The 24,582-nt window shown below is 41.6% G+C and overlaps 1 protein-coding gene across 1 annotated transcript in view; it reads right to left on the reverse strand.

The window, feature by feature from the left end:
* Positions 1-13,914: 13,914 nt before the first annotated feature.
* FAM234B (family with sequence similarity 234 member B) overlaps positions 13,915-24,582 on the reverse strand; it is a 44,717-nt gene continuing 34,049 nt past the window's right edge. The window contains exons 9-13 of the mRNA XM_075286337.1: positions 16,727-16,808; positions 16,153-16,308; positions 15,920-16,040; positions 15,349-15,578; positions 13,915-14,326 (exon numbers count right to left, since the gene is read on the reverse strand). Coding sequence (XP_075142438.1) covers positions 14,312-14,326; positions 15,349-15,578; positions 15,920-16,040; positions 16,153-16,308; positions 16,727-16,808 — 604 coding nt within the window. The 3' untranslated portion in view covers positions 13,915-14,311. The remainder of the gene's footprint in view (positions 14,327-15,348; positions 15,579-15,919; positions 16,041-16,152; positions 16,309-16,726; positions 16,809-24,582) is intronic.

Raw genomic sequence — 24,582 nt, forward strand, 5'->3', positions numbered from 1 at the left:
TGGAGAGCAAACAATACTGGATTGAACAAAAAATTGGATTGAGCTGATATAGCGTGACTGAATTGCTGTGTATCACACTTAGCTTTTGGGGAGTAGACACTTAAAAATTGGATTGACCATACATGACCTGACTGAATGAACGGCTGTCTCCCACTTATCTTTGGGGGATAGACCCTTAAAAATTGGATATAGCAGGAGGTAACTGCTCTGTATTCCTGCAAATTTGTGGGGGGGACACCCCAAAGAAAAGCTGGTTGCACTTGTATAGCAGGAGGTAACTGCTCTGTATTCCTGCAAATTTGTGGTGGGGACACCCCAAAGAAAAGCTGGTTTGCATGTATATAGCAGGAGGTAACTGCTCTGTATTCCTGCAAATTTGTGGGGGGGGGGACACCCCAAAGAAAGCTGGTTTGCATGTATATAGCAATAAGTAACTACTGTGGATTCCTGCGATTTTGTGGGGGACACCCCTAATAAAAGCTGGTTTGCACGTATATAGCAGGAGGTAACTGCTCTGTATTCCTGCAAATTTGTGGGGGGGGGACCCCAAAGAAAAGCTGGTTTGCACGTATATAGCAAGAAGTAACTGCTGTGGATTCCTGCTATTTTGTGGGGGACAGCCCTAATAAAAGCTGGTTTGCGCGTACATAGCAAGAAGTAACTGCTGTGGATTCCTGCTATTTTGTGTGGGGACACCCCTAAACAAAAGCTGGTGTGCACGTATATAGCAACAAGTAACTGTCCTGTATCCCTGTTTTCCACCGTCCGTGGAAAGCTGAATTCCTGTCCCTGCAGTGTATAGCTCTGAGAAGAGCTGTTGTTGTTCTTTGGTTTTTCCCTGCCTATCTGAAGCTAATGCCAATCTAGCCCTCAGCAGATATGTTTCTCTCCCTATCTCTGACCACAAATCTGGCGAATATGGCGGCGGCCGTTCTTATGAATGGGAGGTCACATGTTTTCGGCAGCCAATAGGTTTTTTAATTTTTTTTCACTGCCTCCGTTGTCATAGTTCCTGTCCCACCTCCCCTGCACAGTTATTGGTGCAAAAAACGTGCCAGGGAAGGTGGGAGGGGATACGAATTTTTACTGCGTATGCCGCATGGTATTCGAATGGGAACAAATACCTTGAACGGCCTGATATTCGATCGAATACCTATTTGATCGAACGGTGTTCGCTCATCTCTAGTCTCCATACATAAAAATATTATTTTTCTTAAAGGGGTTGTTCCATAAAGTGAAGTCTATAGGACCTTTCTCTCTAATCCACTTTGAACCTTGTGGTCAGCGCTCCTATTCACTTCAATGCTGAACGGCACCAGCCCACATATTCAACCTAGCTTCACTTAGGTTCAATGCGGAGCTGAAGATAGGTCCTGCAGATTTCACTTTGTGGGACAATGCAATATCAATTGTGTACTGAGATATGTCCACCTGCTGAACAGAGGACAGGCATGCTCAGATCCCACTACCATATCAGTGTGTAAGCTGCAGAGAGTTCACATCTGCCTCACTGGCTGCTTGGAGCCTGAGTTACAGATTATCAGATTTAATGGGAGGAATAATGTAGTATATTGTATACTTTTGTATGCTTTTCTACCCGTCAAAGTAACAGAAAAGATGACAGGACCCTGGTCTGTTTTAATAGATTGGGGGGCACTGTTCAAGCTTTTTGTAAGTGGGCCCAGATAATATAATTTTCCCTTAAAAGCTCCACAATAGCTCCTCTGCCCCTTCAGCAACCAATGTTACACAAAAAATCCAAAGAATACTCACCTAACCCCATTTCCATGGACTTGAAGGCTTCTGACCATAACAACGTCTGCGGCTTGGTGCTCATTGCACTTCTCTGCCACAGACATCATCAGCCAAAGCCTGAATAATGGAGAAGGGAGCTGATACCGATAGCTCCCTGCTCCACTATTGTATTCACTCAGCACCCTAAGGCTGCATTCACATGGAGTAAACGCTGGCGTTTTTTGTGTGTTTTTTGCACATAGCGCCGCGTTTACGCCGCGTAGCCGCGTATACGCGGCGTTAACGCGACGCTACGCGGCGTAAACGCGGCGCTGTGTGCAAAAAACACACAAAAAACGCCAGCGTTTACTCCATGTGAATGCAGCCTAAATGTGTGACTATCCCACTTGATCCAGGACAGTTGTGGATGCTCTGTTGATCCTATGGTTAAAGCGGCCCTGAAGGATCCTGACCGACCCTATTAGAAATCTGTAAGGCCCATCTTTCAAAAGTTCCAACAATTCATTGGTTTCCATTACATGTATTGCCTATACCTTATGTATAAATTTTGCTTATGATTTATACTTTTTCCACAGTATCTGCTATGAAAAGTTCAACCAAGATTTTAAGCTCTTATTAGTAGATGTCAGTGAACCTCAGCTCTGAGCCAGTAAGGAGTCAGATCATTGAGGTGTTAGTGTAGATATGCATAGAAGATAAGCAGTTCAACCATAAATCATAAGCACTTTGTGCTCTATGTCCAGTGACCCCCACTGACCTCCTGCAGAAATAGTAGCCCTCCCTGATCTGTGAATGGGACACAGCACATCCATCCCTCATACAACTACTTTTTGACACCTTCGGGTGTTCCACTTCAAGATCTGGTTCTGGTGCATTTTGCTAAGATAGAGGGCAAGGGGAACTTGAAGTTATCAATTACCATATATGGGATATGTATATTATTTAGACCTCTTAATCTTAAAGAATACGTGGGTTTTTAAGTGTACAATAATATTTTTTAAATCTCTCTGGTGACAATTGAACTCAGTGCCCCTGCCTGTAGACTCTTAGGGCTAGTTCACACGGGGTTCTGCGTGAACACATTCCGTCGTGGCTGCCGCAATGGCATGCCGGTGCAGTGCACTGGCATCCCGTCGCGGCTTTCCGCTCCGGATTAGGCCCAAACGAAAATGCCTAGTCCAGAGGGTGGTGTCGCGAGGTGGAAGCTACAGCTGAATCAGCCGCGGAATCTGCCTGAAGGGCAGCTTGCATCTTTATTCTGCAGGTGGCAACAAAGGAAAAAGGAAATGACCGGCTCCCATTGATTTCGGAATCCGCGTCGAAATCCTGACCATTTTGCCCCGTGTGAACTAGCCCTTAGACTATAGACATGTGAGGGACACGACACGCAAGTCTGTACAGTCTATAGCAGGGGTAAGCAACCTTCGGCACTCCAGCTGCTGCAAAACTACAACTCCCAACATGCTTCATTCACTTCCATGAGAGTTCCAAGAACAACAAAGCAAGTATGTATGCTGGGAGTTGTAGTTTTACAACAGCTGGAGTGCCAAAGGTTTCCTATCCCTGGTCTATAGTTTAAGAGTGAGTGGGACCATATACAGATTTGTGTATTATTTTATTACTTATATGATTAATAGTATGTAATAATATGATTGAGTATTATGGGAAATATTATCTATTTCTTTCTCATACAATGGTGAACATTATTTTCTAAAGAGAAACTAAAATAATAGTAATAATGATTATTTTTCTTACTTGTGTAGTGCCAACATATTCCACATCCCTTTACAGATACTGTCAGACACTATCACATATAGGGCTCATAAATTAAATTCCCAATCAGTATGTCTTTGAAGTGTACAAAGAAACTGGAGTACCCAGAGAAACCCCACTCAAGCACAGGGTGAACATAAAACCTCGATTCAAACCTAGTTGTCCAGCGCTGCACATTATGGTCCTTATACTGAGACCACACAGAGGTTTTATTGACCTGGACTTACCTCCCCATAGGCAAAGGCAACTATCATAATACTAATTCTAACACCTACATAAAATCTCATGCAGTGAAGTTATACTGAAAAGATCAGAAGATAAGTCCATCTATATAAGAGGACCTAAACTGCCTCCCACGGCACTGTTTTTTTTTTTTTTTTAGAAATATATTCACTTATCTTTCTCCATTCCTACCCACTGCTATTTTTGCTTCACCTTCAGCCAACAGGGGGTGCCACACAATATGTCCTGCTGCTATACAGCATCTAGATGTCGCGTTCTTGACAAAGTGATAGTATTTGCCATCAGGATGCAGGAAAAGGATGAGCAGAGAAGGCAATGAGCAGGAGCAGGGATATGTAAGTGAATAACGGCCTTTACCCACTAGAGTGATCCAGTAAGTAATGGCCTAAGTCACTTTGTGGGGTCCTGTAAAGGGGCCCTTACTGTATGGAGGCCTGTAGAAGGGGTCCTTACTGTTTGGGGGGGCTAGTAAAGTGGGCAGTACACTGTATGGGGGCCAATAATGGAGGTAATATACCATACCTCCCAACTTTCAAAGAATAGAAAGAAGGACAAAATGTGCGCTGCAGCAAATTTAGCTCCACCCACTTATATGTTGACTCCGCCCATTCACATCCATTTTTCTTTGTGCCTCCACACAATATAATGCTCCTACAGTCACCCTAACATTATATGCCCCCACATTATAATGTTCCTCTACAATTTCACCACAGTAAGAAGTCCCTCTCCTCGTGCCCCAGTTTAAACTGGGGGCAAATGTGGGGACATTAACCAGTGGGGGTAGTTGTAGGGGGACATTAAACTGGGGGCAAGTAGAGGGGGAAATTAAATTGGGGTCGGTGGAAGGGGACATTATACCGTAGGGGTGGCTGGAGGGTGACATTAAACTGGGGGCAACTAGAGGCGGACATGTTGTCCCCAGTTTAACCGATTAAGGACCGGGCCCAAAAGTGCATTAAGGACCAGGCCTCTTTTTTCAAAACTAATATGTGTCACTTTAAATGGCAATAACTTTGAGACGCTTCAACCTACACAAGTGATTTTGAGACTGTTTTTCCATAACACATTATACTTTATGTTATTGGTAAACACTAATCAATATTTTTGTATTTACTTATTAAAAAAATAGGAAATTATCTAGGGGTAAAGTGAGCATTTTGACCTCACAGCTGTTTCACAGATTTTATTAACATTGGGACATAAAAATGAAAAATTACTTTTTCTCCAATAAAATCGTCCATTTAGCACCATATTTAAAATTTTTGCAAGTAGTTAAAGAATTAAAAGCCCCCAGTTTGTTACACAATTTCTCCTGAACATGGCAATACCCCATACGTGCCCATAATCTACTGTATGGGTACATGGTGGGGCTCAGAATGGAAAGAGCACTATTTGGCTTTTGGAGGGCAGATGTTGCTGGAATAATTTTCAGGTGCCATGTCGCACTTGCTGAGCCCCTAAAGTATCAATACAATGGAAACCCCTCAAAAGTGACCCCATTTTAGAAACTACAACCATCAAGGATTGAATCAAGGGATATTATCATTTTGAGCCTAAAATGCTTCCCAAAAATTAATGTACAAAATGAAAATTGAAATTGTGAAAGAAATATGCCATTTCGGTGCCCAATATGTTGCACCCACTTTGTGTTGTCAGAGACCTGCACTCCTAAAACTATTAAATGGGTGATCCCGAGGGTCAAAAAATGATATATGGGTGTAAACTGTTGCTTGGGCACACAGCAGGGCTCAGAAGGGAAGGAGCACTGCGCTTTTTAGCTTTTGGGGTACAGATTTAGAGGGACTTTCTGGGCACCATGTTGTTTTTGCAGAGCTCTGGAAGTGTCAGTAAACTGGAATTCACCAAGAAGTGACCCCATTTTGTAGGGGCAATTTTAGGGTCTCTGCAAATGTGACCGTGTCTAAAAACGAAGACTCTAAATCTGCACTCCAAAAGCACATATTGCTCCTTCAAATCTGAGCCCTGCTGTGTACCAAATGGCGGTGTATGCCCACATGTATGACACTGGTGTACCCCAGATAATGTACTTAATGCCATATATGAACAGAAACGACTGTTTGGGCACAGAAGTGAAGGAGCGCTATTTTGGTTTTTGGAGCACAGTTTGGTTTTTGGACGTCATGCCACTTTTGTAAAGCCCCTGATTTGCCAATAAAGTGGAATCTGCAGACATGTCACCCCATTTTGGACAGTACCCCACTGATGGGATTTATCAAGTGGAGTAGTGAGCATTTCTAACCCTTGAGTGTTGCATTTGTTTAGTTTACAGAAATGAAATCGCAACTGATGAGAAATTAAAAATGAAAATTTTCCAGAGATTCACCGTTTCAGTGCACAACATGTTGTGCCCAGCTCATGTCAGCAGAGATACACACTCCAAAAACTGGTAAGCGGGTATCCCAGGCACAACAGCTTTTAGAGTGTTCATCTCTCATATTACACACTGAAATGACGGATTCCTGGAAAAATGGTTATTTTCACCTTTCACAATTACTGTGTATTCATTTATGGATAATAAGTTATAGCAACACTTGGAGGTTAAAATGCTCTCTGTACCCCTGGATAAATCCTTCAGGGGTCTAGTTTCCAAAATAAGGTCACATTATCAGGGGATTTCACTTTACTGGCATTTCAGCTCTGCAAAAGTGTCATGGCATCCAAAAACAAAACCATCTGTGCTCAAAAAACCAAATAACCCTCTTTCCTTCTGTGCCTGGCTGTACCCTAATATCAGTTTATACCACATATGACATTATGTATGTTATCCTGGGTACACCAGTGTCATACATGTGGCATAAACTGCAGTTTGGGCACACAGCAGGGCGCTGAAGGGAAGGAGAACGATGCGGCTTTTGGATTACAGATTTGGATGTTTGGTATCTGGATGCCATGTCATGTTTGTAGAGCCTGTAAGGTACCAGAAAAGTGGATTCCCCAAAGGAGTTACCCCAGTTTGAAAATGGCACCCCTCAAAGAATTTATCAGGGGGTGTAGTGAGTATTAGTATCTCAGATGTAACTGTACAGCGGATGGTGAAGAGGTAATTTGTAAGCTGTGCGGAGGACATTGCAAACACCAAATTCCCTACTATGTCCCAGTAGCTCCTATGATTGGGGGAGTCACTCTGGGGGTCACTTCTGGTGTCTTTTCCCTCATAAGCTTTAAATCTGGGGTGTCCACTGATATACGCTCGCACATCTTATATATTCCCTTCCTAAGGCAGCCAGTTGTGTTCTAATAATTTGACGATTTTTGCGGGTTTTTGTCTTCACATTGCTAGATGCTATATTTTCTTTATTTTTCTGGTGATACAGCCATATAAGGGTTTGTTGTTTGTGGGATGAGATGCATTTTGTAATTACACCATTTTGTTGGGTGTCTACAACTTATTGAATACATTTTATTAACTCTTTCTTGCTGGATTTAAGAAGAAAAAAAATCCTGGCATTGAGTTTTACCTTTTTAATTTTACACCATGCAGCGTACAGTATAAGTAACATGTGGCCATTATTCTGTGGGTTGGTACAGTTATGGCGATATCTCATTTATATTATTTTTTTATGCGATAATTCTGCAGAACAAAACCACATTTGGGGACATAAGTTCTAGGAGCTGTAAGCGCGATGTGAATGAAGTCATCACATTGTGCCTACAGCAACCCGGGGCCAGAGTGCACGGGGAGCACAGTGGAGAAGCAGGAGTTGTCCGCAGATAGCTTTGCTTAATTTTCTATTGAAGTCAACTCATCTGCGTCTTCCGGACGCAGATGAGTTGAATCCAGGACATATTCCCTGACAACCAGGACTGCGGGACACGACTCACAATACGGAACTGTCCCTCAGAATCCAGGATGGTTAGGAGGTAGAAATATACCATGTGGGGGCCAGTACAGGGGGTGTTATACCATAAGGATGCTATATGATACTACATACATACATGACCTTTGTAAATTTATTTTTAGAAAGAAAAGTACCAGTGGTATGTCAACAAAATGTTTTCTGCATCGACAAAATAGTGCAGGATCCCGCGGGTAAAATGCCAGGCTCCTTATGCTGTACCCCTTCATATTTTAGAGAGGACTGCTGCACACAACCACCTTATTTTATTAATGGAAAAATCTTCGAGTTTTCACTTTGGCCACGAGGCTCAACAGCTAGCTGACACTTCCTCTTCTTTGCAGCAGTGACCTAATTATCAGCACAGGGAAAAGAGCTTAATGCATTTACAGGCAGTCTTTCTCTGCCCATTTTCATAAAACTGGTTGTGATCCATCCTTACCCTTACAATAAAGACTAAGAACCAGATCTTTGATATCACGGTTGTATGAAAAAGACAGAGACAGAAAGACAATGGGGGAATTGATCAAGACTGGCAGCTCATATGCCAGTTTTGATCTACTTTGTACTGGAGTGTGATGAATCAGTCAAAAGCCTCTGGCACAAATTTGAGCTATAATTTACATTCTGTGGGTTAAGTTATATGAAATGTGTTACACAGAGAGAGAGAGAGAGAGAGAGAGAGAGATTGGCCACATCCCATTATGTTAAACTCACCTGATTTTTGGGAAAACAGCTTTAGCGCCATTCATAAATTTCTGGAAATGACCCCAACATAAAGTCAGAGCTACACACAGGAATACAAAGACTGTGGCAGGTTTTCTACTATTGCACTTCCATTTTATTTCTTTTCTTGCATTAGTTTTTCTTCACTGAGTTTAGAGAGCATACCACAGATAGCGGAGTGCTCTACTTCGGCTATATCTGGTGCTTCCACTGAAGTGAATGGGATCTCTGACCATGACCAGTCCTACTCACATTCAACCTGACCCAACTCAGGTTGAATGGGGAGCAGGAGAAAGTTCCTGCGGTGTTCAGTGCCCGGCAGGGGTTTATTGGTATTCGGTTTTTGTAGTGATATATAATTCACATTGAAGGGTGTACCCTATGTACGTATTTATTAATCTTAATGGTACAGTACCAAGCAGGGCTCACAATCTAAATAGGGATAACAGTATGTCTTTGGAATGAGGGAGGAAACCCATGTTAACCCTTGAGTCAACGTGCTCACCGCATCATATACTTATTTACTAGGAAATAGTAAAAGAGTAAAGTTATGAAAAGAAAAACATGATTACTTAGACATAGATGCAGAATGATCTTCACCATTTCACTACTCTATGATCAACCCTCATACATAAGTAATGACACGAGTATTGCATCTAAAGATTGTTATTGTAAGTTGCCTGTGCACTCCTCTCTCCTGAGTATCACACTACACCAACATCCAATGAGTACCTGTAGTGCATCAGTGTAATAAAATACCTCTGCACCATGTCTTCAAGAACATGAATATTCTACCAAGAACTGTGATCTTTACTTGACTGGCATGGCAGATGCTGAGCAAAAAAAGATTAGAGACTGAGTTATGTCACTGTATTATCCTTTATTCCATAAATAAGAAATGTAAGTCACTATACAGACAACTCTATTTACAGATGATGTTCACATTCTCAGAGACATGTCAGTCCGGATATGGTTTAACAGGTTTAACAAGATTTTCAGTTTCTACAAGCAGAGCATAGACAATAAATTCATGGTAACTTTACAGTTATGTAAATATTAAATATTACATCTCATATAACATAAATCACAAAACCTGTAGAAATTCCGCCTCTCATTCTAAATTATATAGAATAAGGTACAGTATATACAGCTATTCTATCTAGTTACAACAGCTTCAGCCTGCAAGCACTAGACTGCCAGAGAAACAATAAATAACTAAAATCATACATATAATACACATCCTGTTTAACATGTAGGCAACCTTAATATCCTACACTTTTATATTTACTATTGATCTATACAACATTGCTTACATAGGTAAATCTTTCCTACACATATGTAACTACTCATTCTTTGCTGGATAGAAAAATTAAAGCAATGTACGGTAAACTCTGTAAGACTACAGGATCATAGTGGTGAGCATGTTAAAGACCAGAAATGGTCTATATTAAACCTTTCATACATACATGTGCATTCCAAGGTCACATTATGTGGTAAACTTTACTCCTACACCTTGACTTTGAATCATGTTAATTATGTAGCCCTAACATACTCCACAGAGCTTTACATTTAGCTACAAACACAAATACTAATAATAAAATAAAAATCAATCAAAACTAAATTTATAGTGTACCCTGAACAAGCTTCTAGAGTGCAGTGACAACTGGCCAATTTGTTAAAGCAACTTCTGCAACTGAAAATAATTTCCATTCATCTCAGTAGGATTTGTTTAGCGCAGCAAACACACAGATTCTGCAAGCCTCATTCATATTCAAATGTCTGCAACAAATTTGCAGCGTGTGAACTCACTTAGATGCATAGTGGATTCTGCGGTCCATAAGTAATTATAACTGTGTCACAGTTAAAACCCCACCTGGTCCCACCCACTTCCTTAGAAAGTGGAGTAAGCGGTGAAAAAATAGCTAAAATCATGCAATTTTGGTGCAAATACAGCGTGCACGAAAAATTCCACAGTTTCTCTCTTGATGAATGTGTGCCTTTGTCTACTAATAGTTAAATATATGAGCAGCCAACAGAAGGGGAATGCATGATTTGTACTGCAATCTAGATGCAGAATCCAATCTGCAGTTATTCAGAACTACAATTATTGTGTATTATAATATTAAAAGGATGCATACTTAAAAGAGAACTTGGTGACTTTTCTGATACATGACATATTTCCTATATAATATTATACTGCTCCTTTATAGTGATAATAAAGATATAGTAGTTACTATAGATATTTAATAAAATACAATAGCAGCAGGTCTTAGCAGACACTTCATCCAGCACTATGACATTAGCAGTCCTTTTAACCCCAGCATAAAGCCAAATTCCCCTTGGGGAGCAAAGGTAAAATCCCATGACCGCTGGCTTGTCAGTTTATAACAAGGAAGGATACATCATGCTTAATGGAGTAAACAAAACGCAGCTATCATATCCCCTTTACAGCTCTCCATTAGTGTTAGCTTGGGTAATATAGGTCATGGTTTTTCAGAGGTATGTTTTCTGCAATGACTAGTTTTTCTTTTCAGTACACAGCAGTCCAGTGTATCCATTTACACCAAACAGGATATATGCCAAATCAGATTTTCTGAGACCAAATCTAGTAAACAAAGTCTGTAATGTAGAGATTGGTACAACGCCCCATCATTGCAAAATTAAATCCCTCAAAATTACAGAATTTACTAGTCTAGTGATGCAATGTGAACATGTAAATGTGCAGGTGCAAACAGGGAAGGGTCACATATACAGTCATGGCCGTAACTGTTGGCACTCCTGAAATGTTTCTAGAAATTAAGTATTTCTCCCAGAAAATTTATTGCAATTACACGTTTTGTTATACACATGTTCATTTCCTTTGTGTATATTGGAACAACACAAAAAAACCTGAGAACAAAAAGGCAAATTGAACATAATTTTACACAAAACTCCAAAAATGGGAAAGACAAAATTGTTGGCACCTTTTCATAATTGTGGCTAAATAACTTCATGCTTGTTCAAACTCACCTGAGGCATGTAACAGGTGTGGGCACTATAAAAATCTCACTTGAAACCAAATAAAAGGAGAGAAATTGACTTAAAGGGATCATGTAATTAAAACTCATTTTTTTCTGCCTAACATGTAGGAATAGCCTTAAGAAAGGCTATTCTTCTCCTACCTTTAGATGTCTTCTCCGTGCCACCGTTCGGTATATAATCCAGTTTTTGTCAGTATGCAAATGAGTTCTCTTGCAGCAATGGGGGCGGGCCAGTGCTCAAACAGCACTGGGGCGTCTCCAATGCTGCGAGAGAACTCTCCTGTGCCACCTACATCTTCTTCAGGAATGGGGCATCTTCGCGTCTACTTCCAGTGGTCGGCTTCAAACTTCTAGGCCTCGGGCAAAGATGACTGCGCATGCCCGCCAGTCACAAGAAAATGACCGCTTACACAGTATTGTAAGAGGCCATTTTCTTGTGGTTGGCAGGCATGCGCAGTCGGCTACCCGAGGCGTAGAAGTTTGAAGCCACCGCTGGAAGAAGACGCAAAGAAGACCCGTTCCTGAAGAAGATGGAGGTGGCGCTGAAGAGTTCTCTCGCAGCACTGGGGACACCCCCAGTGCTGTTTGAGCGCTGGGGCCCGCCCCAGATGCTGCACACCGATAAAAACCGGATTATATACCGAACGACGGTGTGGAGAAGACATCTAAAGGTAGGAGATGAATAGCCTTTCTTAATGCTATTCCGACGTGGTAGGCAGTAAAAAAAATTAGTTTTAATGATAGGATCCCTTTAATCTTTGCACTGTGTGTCTGTGTGTGCACCACACCTAGCAAGGAGAACACAAAGACGAGAAAATAACTGTCTGAGGAATTGAGAACCAAAATTGTGGAAAAATATCAACAATCTCAAGGTTACATCTTGATGTTCCTTTGTCCGCAGTGCACAACATGATCAAAAAGTTTATAAACCATGGCACAGTAGCTAATCAAACTGGACGTGGACGGAAGAGAGAAATTAATAGTCTGGATAGTGGATAAGCAGCCCTAGTCAAGTTGCAAAGAAATTCAAGATGTCCTGCAGGCTTAGATTGCATCAGTATCTGAGTGAACTATCTGTCGACATTTGAATTAAATGAAATGCTATGACAGGAGACCCAGGAGGACCCCACTGCTGACACAGAGACAAAAAAAGCTAGACTGCAGTTTGCCAAAATGTACGTTAGTAAGCCAAAATCCTTCTGGGAAAACATCTTGTGGACAGATAAGACCAAGACAGAGTTTTTTTTTTAGTAAAGCACATTATTCTACTGTTTACCGAAAACAGAGTGAGGCTTACAAAGAAAAGAACACAGTACCAACACTCAAATATGGTGGAGGTTCAAAGATGTATTGGGGATGTCTTGCTGCCTCTTGCACTTGGTGTCTTGAATGTGTGCAAGGTGTCATGAAATCTGAAGATTATCAAAGGATTTGGGATCTCAATCTAGGGCCCAGTAACAGAAAGCTGGGTTTGCTTCCTAGGTTGTGGGTCTTCCAGCAAGACATGACCCCTAACATAATTCAAAAAGCATCCAAAAATGGAAGGAAACAAAGCGCTGGAGAACTCTGAAGTGGCCAGCAATGAGTCCGAACACCTGTGAAGAGATCTTGAAATTGGTGTTGGGAGAAGGACCCTTCAAATATGAGAGACCTGGCTTTTTGTTTCCTCTGTTTTTTATGTTGTTCCAATTCACACAAAAGGAGATACCGTATTTTTCGGACTATAAGACGCACCTAGGTTTTAGAGGAGGAAAATAGGGAAAAAAAATTTTGAAGCAAAAACTGGTAAAATATTTAATATATGGGAGTTGTAGTTTTGCAACAGCTGCAAGGCCACATTGACAGGTGACCCTGCAGCTGTACGGGGACGCATAGTGTTTTTTTTTTGCGGGGCCAGAAGTACTTTTTAGTTTACTATTTTGGGGAATGTCTATTGCTTAGATCACCTTTTATTGAAAAAAAAAACGGTGGTTTATGACATATGATCTTCTACTTTTATATATATATATATATATATTCTAGGGACAGGAGGTGATTTAGAACTTTTATTTATTTCATATTTTTATTATATATTTTTAAAGCTTTTTTTTGTTTTTTTTTACTATTTTATTCCCCCCCCGGGGCTTGAACCTGCGGTCGCTTGATTGCAAGTCCCATAGACGGCAATACAACTGTGTTGCCGTCTATGGGACATTCTGTCTATTAGTATTACGGCTGGTCATAGAGACCAGCTGCAATACTAATACAGCAGTGACAGGCCTGGGAGCCTCATTAGGCTCCCGGCTGTCACCCGAACAGGTCGGCTCCTGCGATATCGCCGCGCAGGAGCCGGCCTGCATCTTTACAGGTACGGGGGAGGCACAGGTTCGGGGGAGAAGAGGCCACCGATACTGACCCGGCATCCGCTGTACTAGAGAGGCGGATGCCGGTGAGGGATAGACGCCGGGGCCTGAGACATCGCTGCCCTGCCCTGCATGAAGCCAGCTCCCGCTGCTGGCTTCATGCAGGGCAGAGGAGCACAGCGATGTCTCAGGCCCCGGCACCTGTAATGGCGTCTATCACTTGCCGGCTTCCGCCTCTCTATTACAGCGGATGCCAGGCGCCACATTCGGCCTATAAGATGCACCCTTCTTTTCCCCCCAAATTTGGGGGAAAAAAGTGCCTCTTATAGTCCGAAAAATACGGTAAATGTCTATAACAAAAATTTTATAATTGCAATCATTTTCTCTGAGAAATACTTAGTTTTCTGGAAAAATTTCAGGGATGCTAACACTTACATTCATGACTGTATACTAATAGAAAGGAATACATATTATGATCAGTCCCAGTCTCCAGGGCTTTTCTTGTGAGTTGTACTTCTAGGATTATAGATATCGTCCACAGTAAGAGAAAAATATAAAAACCACTTCATCGCCTATGTGGAAGACTTGGGTCTTTTCATGATGATGATACCTGAAAAAGAGTAGTAGATAATCTGCTTAAGTAAGAAGTATAGGACACACTGTTATTCAAGGTAGCAAGAAATATTTGGAGTTCTTTAATAACTGAGATAGTGCTTTAATTGAATGCCAGTCATATTGCCCTTATCACCTCTCAAGAAATAGGGCCTGTATCAGCACTAAAAAGTGGATTATAGGTCTTCTCAAGTGCACGCATGTCAGAAAATTATGCTATCCCAGTAAGAAATGATAAGATGACAATTTCATGATATTAAAATCTACAGTCAAATGATGTGTTTCAGTGCTGGGATCCCTTCTTTTTCAGTTACTTATGAGCCTATAAGTAGTTATGTGCATACTAATACACCACACAAAAAAGTCTGTTTACACTTAATTTATCACATGGTCCCGTATGATATTGCTCTATGGGTACTGTTCATGTTCTTCCATTTTCTTTTCCTTTAGTATTATGTTGCAATACTTCTTCTAAAGAATATTAACCACAGTGGTCCCATAAAAGCCATACTGCAATATATTCACATGTTCTCTGCTCTCATAGAGTTCAGCCACTGGCATTCAAAATCTACATGTGAAAGGCCACCAAACAGAAGTCACCAGTTGATAGTGAAGGCAACATGATGGCTGATATGTGTCAATACTGTCCTATGCACCGTAATCATGATGTATCTTTCTGTATGATCAGTAGTAGCGCCATGTGAAGCTACTGCTGATCAAGAAGTGGCGTGGTACATAGATGCCCTTTTTTTTTTTTTTATAAAAAAAATTAAATATATGGAAAAAGATTTGTTTTTCAACATGAAAGTGTTTTACTTGTGGAACCAAAGGCAATCCTCTAAAAAGCGTACTCAACTTCAATGTATAAAAATGCTGGATTCATATAGTATACAGTTAGTTATTATAGGGATATACATAACCATACGCACATGAAAAGGACTTTTCTCTAGGCATTATCTGCACTACTATGTCATAAGTTTGTATTCTTCCTGTTATCTAGAACGATCAATACAAGCTTACCCTTTGAGGAAGTGAACTGAACTTCAATCTAGAAAGAATTTTTTTAATATCCTCTATCTTGGGCCTTATAGTTGAACCTCCTAGAGACAGAGCTCGATTGTTGGACAGAGCCCATCTCATGCCCACTTTGCTTATAGTCAGGTTTCGAGACATATTGCCTGATGTGCTCTGCTCCGATTCGGCAGTCATGATAGCGAGGAGAGCATCCTTCTCCAGTTCTCTGATCCCAGCTGAGGATACACAAACAAAGCTGTGTGAACAGATTTTAATGTGAAGATATATGCAAAAAATGAATTGCATTGGTCACAAATGACTCAGTAAGGCCTCATGCTAACAAGAGTATTTTTCAACAGTTGTTTTTTTTTTTTTCGTGCGTCTAAGTGGGAGCTGAAAGAACAAGCTAAAAAACTCACAAGTGCTGTTCCTGTCCATTTTGTGATTCAGTCTTGCTCTACAATCAAATGGTTGGGTCTGTGAAAAAGACCATTCTATTCTATTTTCACTGACTCATATGCAACAGTCATGTGCATGTAGCCTAAATGTTATCTACCATTTATGCATCAAAACTTACCAGCGGAAGCAACAATACTTGAAGAAACATTGAAGAGATCCAGAACAACTCTGGGATAGGTAGGGCAGAGCAAATACAAATGACGGCTCCATGGAATGTCTGATTTTCTATATGGCATGTGCTGTGCAGCAAAGAAATACACAGCAGTAGAGTGAAGGGAAGAAACAATTTGTAGATTATTTGGTTGTTACTAAAAATGGTAATTAAATCAACACATTTACACCAGAACTTACAGAGCTGTTACCCAAAAACACTCCTCCCCAGAAAAGGAACACAGATTTTCCATCAGCAGTTAGTAGAGAGATCGCCTCAGTTTCTTTTTCTTGTTTGTGCCATGAAATCTCCCATTCCCACAGTGAGTCACTTGTGGAGCCATCAATGATGATCAGCTGAAATAATAGCCAGCAGGTAAAACACAAGCACATAAGTGCTGAATTTCTCTTAGGGCTGTGGTTCTATGTAGAGAAATGGAACCTGACTGCAGAATATGTAATTATCCAAAAACACGTTACTCATCTGTTAAGTCCGCCACTGCTCCAACGCAATGTCCCTTTGGTTCCTCAATGGTCTTGTTTAGAAGCCAGCAGCAATGACGTGGCACACCAGACTGTGACCACTCAAGTCATATCTGACATAGACTTATATGCATAAACTATAATCTAGTGATAATAGTCCTTATCTAGTGGTGTCAAGTACTATACTGTATTCCGAAAGTGAGGCTGAACTATATATATATATATATATATATATATATATATATATATATATATATATATATTATTTAAATTCTAGGACTAACAATTATACCTTTTTTTCAGTGGTACTGCTCTTAATCTGTATGAAGAAATCCAGGTTTCCATCACTGTTGAAGTAACCAGGCTGTGGATGGCTGTAGGAAGAGGTATAAATGTTAGCATACACGCTATAATACCATAAATATATACATACATCACACTTAAGAAACACTATACAGGCTTCATCATGGCATTTTCTCTATATATGTTGGATAACCTTATTCATGAATGCCTTGTTTTTACTCTCTATATTCTGATTTCTTTAAGGGACTTATTTTAAGCTTTACAAATTTTTATCATTTTCATCATTTTTAATTGTAGTCAGGGTTTGAGGACAAGAGAGAACATAGGGGTCTTGATAGCAACAAGGTGCAACCTCTACAAAATTGAAAAAAGGAACGCAACTCCACAGCCCCGGCAAATATGAATGGAAATCAGTAAAAACACATGGTTCTGGTGCACGAAAAGCCAAAAACCTCCCGGTCTAGGCCGAGATGGACAAAAGCACAAATTGTAATTCAGCATCCAGAACATGTGAGGTTAATGAAACATAACTTTTAATAAGACAAGGTGCATAATATCCATCTTACACAAGAAACCAAGAAAAATAGGACAAAAAAACGCACTTACGACATGTAGTCACACAAAACAAGTAAAACACGAATGGCGGCCATGTCGTAAGTGCATTTTTTTTTTGTCCTATTTTCACAGATGTTTCACAGATTTCATTAACATTGGGATGTTTAAATGAAAAATGACTAAAATGTCACTTTATCCCCAAAGTTTTCATTTTCACAAGGGGTTAAAGGAATAAAAGCCCCCCACAGTTTGTTAAACAATTTCTCCTGAACACTGCAATACCCCATATGTGGCCATAATCTGCTGCATGGGAATATGGCGGGGCTTGGAATGGAAGGAGCGCTATTTTGCTTTTGGATGGCAGATTTTGCTGGAATAATTTTTAGGTGCCATGTCGCATTTGCAGAGCCCCTAGAGTACCAATACAGCAGAAACCCCCTAAAAGTGACCCCATTTGGAAAATACAGGCCCCATAGAATATCTCAAAGGGTATAGTGAGCATTTTGACCCTACAGCTGTTTCACAGATTTTATTAACATTGGGACATAAAAATGAAAAATTACCTTTTCAATTAAATTGTCCATTTAGCGCTTTATTTTTAATTCTTGCAAGTAGTTAAAGAATTAAAAACACACCACAGTTTGTTATTCAATTTTTCCTGAACACAGCAATACCTCATATGTGGCCATAATCTGCTGTATGGGTACATGGTGGGGCTCAGAATGAAAAGAGTGCTATTTGGTTTTTGGAGGACAGATGTTGCTGAAATAGTTTTCTGGTGCCATGTTGCATTTGCTGAGGCCCTAAAGTATCAATACAATGGAAACCCGTCAAAAGTGACCCCATTTTAGAAACTAAACCCGTCAAGGAATGAATCAAGGGGTATTATCATTTTGAGCCTAAAATGCTTCCAAAAAATAAATGTACAAAATGAAAATTGAAATTTTTAAAGAAATTTGCCATGTCGGTGCCCAATACATTGCACCCAGTTTGTGTTGTCAGAGACCTGCACTCCTAAAACTATTAAGGGGCCATCCCGAGGGGTAAAAAATTATATATGTGGGTGTAATCTGCTGTTTGAGCACACAGCAGGGCTCAGAAGGGAAGGAGCACTGCGCTTTTTAGATATTGGGGTACAGAGTTAGAGGGACTTTCGGGGCGCCATGTTGTTTTTGCAGGTGCCAGTAAACTGGAATTCATCAAGAAGTGACCCCATTCTGTAGAGGCAATTTTAGGGTCTCTGCAAATGTGACATGGTGTCCAAAAACGAAGAATCTAAATCTGCACTCCAAAAGCACATATCGCTCCTTCACATCTGCGCCCTGCTGTGTACCCAAATAGCGGTGTATGCCTACATGTATGACACTGGTGTACCCCGGATAACGTACTTAATGCCATATGTGGGTAGAAACAGCTGTTTGGGTACAGCTGGGCACAGAAGGGAAGGAGCGCTATTTTGGTTTTTGAAGCACAGTTTGTTTTTTTGGACGTCATGCCACTTTTGCAAAGCCCCTGAATTGCCAATAAAGTGGAATCCGCAGACATTTCCTCCCATTTTGGACACTACCCCATTGATGGGATTTATCAAGTGGCGTAGCGAGCATTTTTAACCCTTGAAATTAAATCACAACTGATAATGAGAAGTTAAAAATGAACATTTTCCAGAGATTCATCATTTCAGTGTGCAACATGTTGTGCACAGCTTATGTCAGCAGAGACACTCCAAAAACTGTTAAGCGGGTATCCTGGCCACAACAGTTTTTAGAGCGTTCATCTCTGATACAAGTCGGGCACAACATATTATGCACTGAAATGACGTATTCCAACCTCCAACTGGCCGTCATATATCGCCCACCGGGACCTACTGCTGCCTTCATTGACCACTTCACCACCTGGCTCACACACGTCCTATCCACAGACACCCCCACCATCAACATGGGCGATTTCAACATACCCATTAACGCAGACCACCCCCCTGCTTCCCGTCTCCTGTCCCTCACCGCCTCCTTTGGTCTCTCCCAATGGTCCTCCTCTGCCACCCACATAAAAGGGGCACACGCTAGACCTCATATTCACCCGCCTCTGCTCCATATGCAGCCTCTCTAATTCTCCATCCACGCTATCTGACCACAACTTCTAAACCAACACGCCCCCGCAGGAACCTCAACCGCCTTGACGCCTGCACCCTTTCAGACTCTCTCCTACCACTCACTGACATATACTGACTCCAGGACACAGACGCCGCTGCTTCCTTCTATAACACCACCATTACCTCAGCCCTTGACTCTGTAGCCCTGTACACAAGCACCAGAGCCTGACCGATCAATAGGCAACCCTGGCACACACGACCTGACTAAAAAACTGAGACGTGCCTCGCGGGTTGCAGAACGCCTCTGGAAAATAAGCCACTCCCAGGAGGACTTCCTCAGTTAAAAAGAGGCAGTTCTCACATTGAAGAACGCACTCACCTCTGCAAAGCAGGTCTACTTCACCACACTCAAATCTGCACTCTTTCGCAATCCCAAACAGCTATTCACCACCTTCAACTCCCTCCTCCGTCCTCCTGTGCCCCCTCCGACATCTCTTATCTCAGCTGACGACTTTGCCCCTTACTACAAAACTAAAATTGACACCATCAGAGACCGTCTCACCCTACTCCGCCGACAACCCCTCCACCGAACTGCTCACTGCGCATCATCCTTGACCTGTTTCTCCACCATCAATGAGGAAAAACTCTCCTCCCTAATCTCCAAATCCCACTTCACCTCCTGCGCACTTGACCGGATCCAGTCACATCTCATCCCCAAACTCACTGAAGTCATTACTCCGGCCCTAACCCATCTCTTCAACCTATCTCTAGCCAATGGATCCTTCCCCTCTGCCTTCAAAGACACCACAGTGACACCTATACTTAAGAAACCGTACCTCGACCCGTCCTCTCCAGCCAACTATCGTCCCATCTCACTGCTACCTTACGCCTCAAAACTGCTTGAGCAGCACGTCCACTCAGAACTCTCCTCCTATCTCTCGTCCAACCTGCTCTTTGACAGACTACAGTCAGGCTTCAGACCCCGTCACGCCACTGAAACTGCCCTAACAAAAGTCACTAATGACCTTCTAACCGCCAAAGTCAAACGCCATCACTCTGTCCTCCTCCTCCTTGACCTCTGCTCTGCCTTTGACACAGTTGACCACTCCCTTCTGTTAGAAATTCTCTTATCCCTTGGCATGTCAGACCTGGTCCTTTCCTGGATCTCCTCATACCTCACCGACTGCACATTCAGCGTCTCCCACTCGCACATCACCTCCTCACCACGCCCTCTCTCTGTAGGTGTCCCCCAAGGCTCCGTCCTAGGACCCCTCCTGTTCTCCATCTACACCCTTGCCCTGGGCCAACTCATAGAATCTCATGGTTTTCAATACCATTGCTATGCCGATGACACCCAAATATACATCTATGGACCAGACATTACCTCCCTGCTGGCCAGAGTTCCAGATTGTTTAGCAGCTGTAGGCTCCTTCCTCTCCTCCCACTTTCTCAAATTCAACATGGAGAAAACAGAGTTCATCATCTTCACCCAACCCCATATGGCCGATCCACCTGACCCATCTATCAAAGTTAACAGAACCACAATTACCCCTGTTCCACGGGCCCGATGCCTTGGGGTAACACTGGACTCCGACCTATTCTTCAAGTCACACATTCAAAACCTCAACATTTCCTGCCGCCTCCAAATCAAGAACATCCACTGAATCAGATCCTTCCTCACTCCTGAAACCACTAAGATGCTTGTCCAGGCCTTCAGTCTCCCGCTTAGACTACTGCAACACCCTCCTCCATGGACTCCCAGCAAACACCCTCGTCCCCACCTCCAGTCCACCTTAAACTGCACTGCTCATTTAATTCACCTCACCCCCCGATCTTCATCGGCTGCTCCCCTCTGCCAATCCCTCCACTGGTTACCCAAAGCCCAGTGAATTGAGTTCAAGCTACTAACGTTAACATTCAAAACGATCCACAACCTCTCCCCTCCATATATCCCTGAACTAATCTCCCGCTACCTGCCCACATGTAACCTCAGATCCTCCAATGACCTCCTACTCCGCTCTGCTCTCATCTGCTCCTCACACAACCGTCTCCAAGATTTCTCTCGTGCATCCCCCATACTCTGGAACTCCTTACCAAGACACATAAGACTGACCCCCACAATCACAGCCTTCTAGAAGGCCCTGAAGACTCACTTATTCAGGAAGGCCTACAACCTCCAATAAAACAATCACCACACTGCCATCTGAACAGTCTCCCACCTCTCCTGTCTCTATCCCACTTCCCTCATAGATTGTAAGCCCTCGCGGGAAGGGCCCTCTACCCCAATGTGCCAGTTGGTCATTGTTAGTATTATATCTACCTGTATATTCTGTGTATTGTATGTAACCCCCAAATGTAAAGCACCATGGAATTAATGGTGCTATATAAATAATAATAATAATAATAATAATAATAATAATAAGTATTCCTGGAAAAATTGTTATTTTTCACCTTTCACAATCAGCTTCGCATTCATTTATGGATAATAAGCTATAGCAACACTTGGGGTTAAAAATGCTCTCTGTACCCCTGGATAAATCGTTCAGGGGTGTAGTTTTCAAAATAAGGTCTCATATCAGGGGATTCCACTTTACTGGCGTTTCAGCTCTGCAAATGTGTCATGGCATCCAGAAACCAAACCGTCTGTGCTCCAAAAACCCAATAACCCTTCTTCTCTTCTGTGTCCGGCTGTTCCCCAATATCAGTCTATACCCACATATGACATTATGTACATTATCCGGGGTACACCAGTGTCATACATGTGGCATAAACTGCAGTTTGGGTGCACAGCAGGGCGCAGAAGGGAAGGAGCGCGATGCAGCTTTTGGAGTACAGATTTGGATGTTTGGTATCTGGGCGTCATGTCATGTTTGTAGAGTCTGTAAGGTACCAGAAAAGTGGATTCCCCAAAGGAGTGACCCCAGTTTGAAAACTGCACCCCTCAAAGAATTTATCAGGGAGTGTAGTGAGTATTAGTATCCCAGATGTGACTGTACAGCGGATGGTGAAGAGGGAATTTGCAAGCTGTGCGGAGGACATTGCAAAAACCAAATTCCCTACTATGTCCCAGTAGCTCCTATGATTGGGGGAGGGTCACTCGGAGTCACTTCTGGTGTCTTTTCCCTCATAAGCTTTAAATCTGGGTTGTCCGCTGATATACGCTCGCACCGCTTATATATTTCCTTCCCACCGCAGCCAGTTGTATTATAATAATTTGGCGATTTTGTTTTTTTTGTCTTCACATTGCGAGATTCTATATTTTCTTTATTTTTCTGGTGACGTGGCCATATAAGGGCTTGTTGTTTGTGGGATGAGATGCATTTTGTAATGACATCATTTTTTGGTGCCTACAACTTAATGAATACATTTTATTAACTCTTTCTTGCTGAATTTAAAAAAATAAAATCAATTCTGGCATTGCATTTTACCTTTTTAATTTTCCGCCATGCAACGTACAGTATAAGTAACATCTGGCCTTTATTCTGCGGGTTCGTACGATTATGGCGATACCTCATTTATATTTTTTTATGCGATACTAATTCTGTAGAATAAAAACACATTTGGGGACATAAATCAATGTTTTTGCATTGCCATCTTCTGAGAGGCGTAACATTTTTATTTTTCGGTTGACAGTGTTGGTTGAAGGCTTATTTTTTGCGGGACAATCTGTGCTTTTTATTGGTACTGTTGTGGGGTACATATGACTTTTTGATCACTTTTTATAGCATATTTTGTAAGGTGAGATGGCGAAAAATCATTACTTCCAGCGGGTTTTTTTGTTTTCTTTTCCCGATGTTCACCGTGTACATTAAATATTATTTCAGTTTTATTGTACAGATTGTTACGGATGCGGCGATACCAACTATGCATTGTTTTTATTAATTTTAGTGCTTTATTTATATAATTCATTTTCTATAGAGAAAAATGGATTTTTGGGCTTTATAACTTTATTAATTTTTTTCATATACTTTTTTTTTTTTTACTTTTTTTTCCACTTTTTCATGTGTCCATTTAGGACACTTGATTCAGCAATACTTTGATTGCTGATATTATCATGCTCTGTGAGAAACAGCATGCACGTGTCTCACAGAGCATAGCAGGATGTCAGGCTGTGCAGACACACAGCATGACATCAGAAGGTCCTGGCAGGATCACCAGGTATGTGGAGGCTCCGGGCAGCCTTGGATCGCTGGCCAGATCCCAGCCTGCCTTTAACTGATACAGGCACCCCCTGATCTCACCGCGGGGGGTAACGATCAGCAGATATTACGGCGTGATCAAAAGGGATCTGCCGAGTATGTTTTACAGCTCGACTGAAAGGGTTAAAACGTCAAGTTAGAGCTGAGTCTGACTGGACGTTATTGGGGGGGAAAGGGGGGTGGTAGGCGTTAGTAAAGACCGGACGTATTTTGGCAATGGTCCGGTCTTTAGGTAGCAGGACCTTATGTGGTTAATAAAGTAATGGGCAATAGTTTTAGGTAGATGTGAAAAAATGTATCAAAGTAAGAATGCTTCTAAAAATAGAAAGTTTATTTTTGTCAATTAACAAAATGAAGCAACTTAACAAAAGATAAATGTAAATTAAATCAATATTTGGTGTGACTAGCCTTTGGAGGAGGAGCCCTAGAAGTTATGATATGGTCCGCAGAGAGCCCTGATCTCACCAACCATGTGCTTAGTTCTTTACGATGTCTGGAACAACCTGACTGCTGAGATTCTTCAAAACCGGTAGCAAATGTAAAAGTGTACCGAGAAAACTAAGTGATTTAGATTTATTTTTTGTTCATTCACTTTGCATTTCGTTAACTGACAGAAATAAGCTATGAACACTTCGAAAATTTTGAAAATATTCTTACTTTGCAGCACACCTGCCTAAAACTTTTGCACAATACAAGATCTCATTTTATCTCTTGGGTATAAGCATAATTTATTTTATTCTATTGCATTTGTGATTTTTTTTTCCATACTATTATTAGTTTAGTCACCTCAGGGCAGTTACTTCAATTTTGTTGGTCCTGAATGAATCCAACATAGTGTATCCAAAGACTTATTAGAGAGATGAAAAGCGGACCTGTATATAAGGTGACCCCAAGTGTGTATACAGTTATACGAATGACCACTACTCTCAAGGTGTATTCTTTAATAAAATAGTTGAAATCCAATTGGATTGTCTAGCTGCTCCTTGACTTATTATTTGCTAA

The sequence above is a fragment of the Leptodactylus fuscus genome, chromosome 9 (assembly GCF_031893055.1).
Source record: "Leptodactylus fuscus isolate aLepFus1 chromosome 9, aLepFus1.hap2, whole genome shotgun sequence".
Classification (NCBI taxonomy): Eukaryota; Metazoa; Chordata; class Amphibia; order Anura; family Leptodactylidae; genus Leptodactylus; species Leptodactylus fuscus.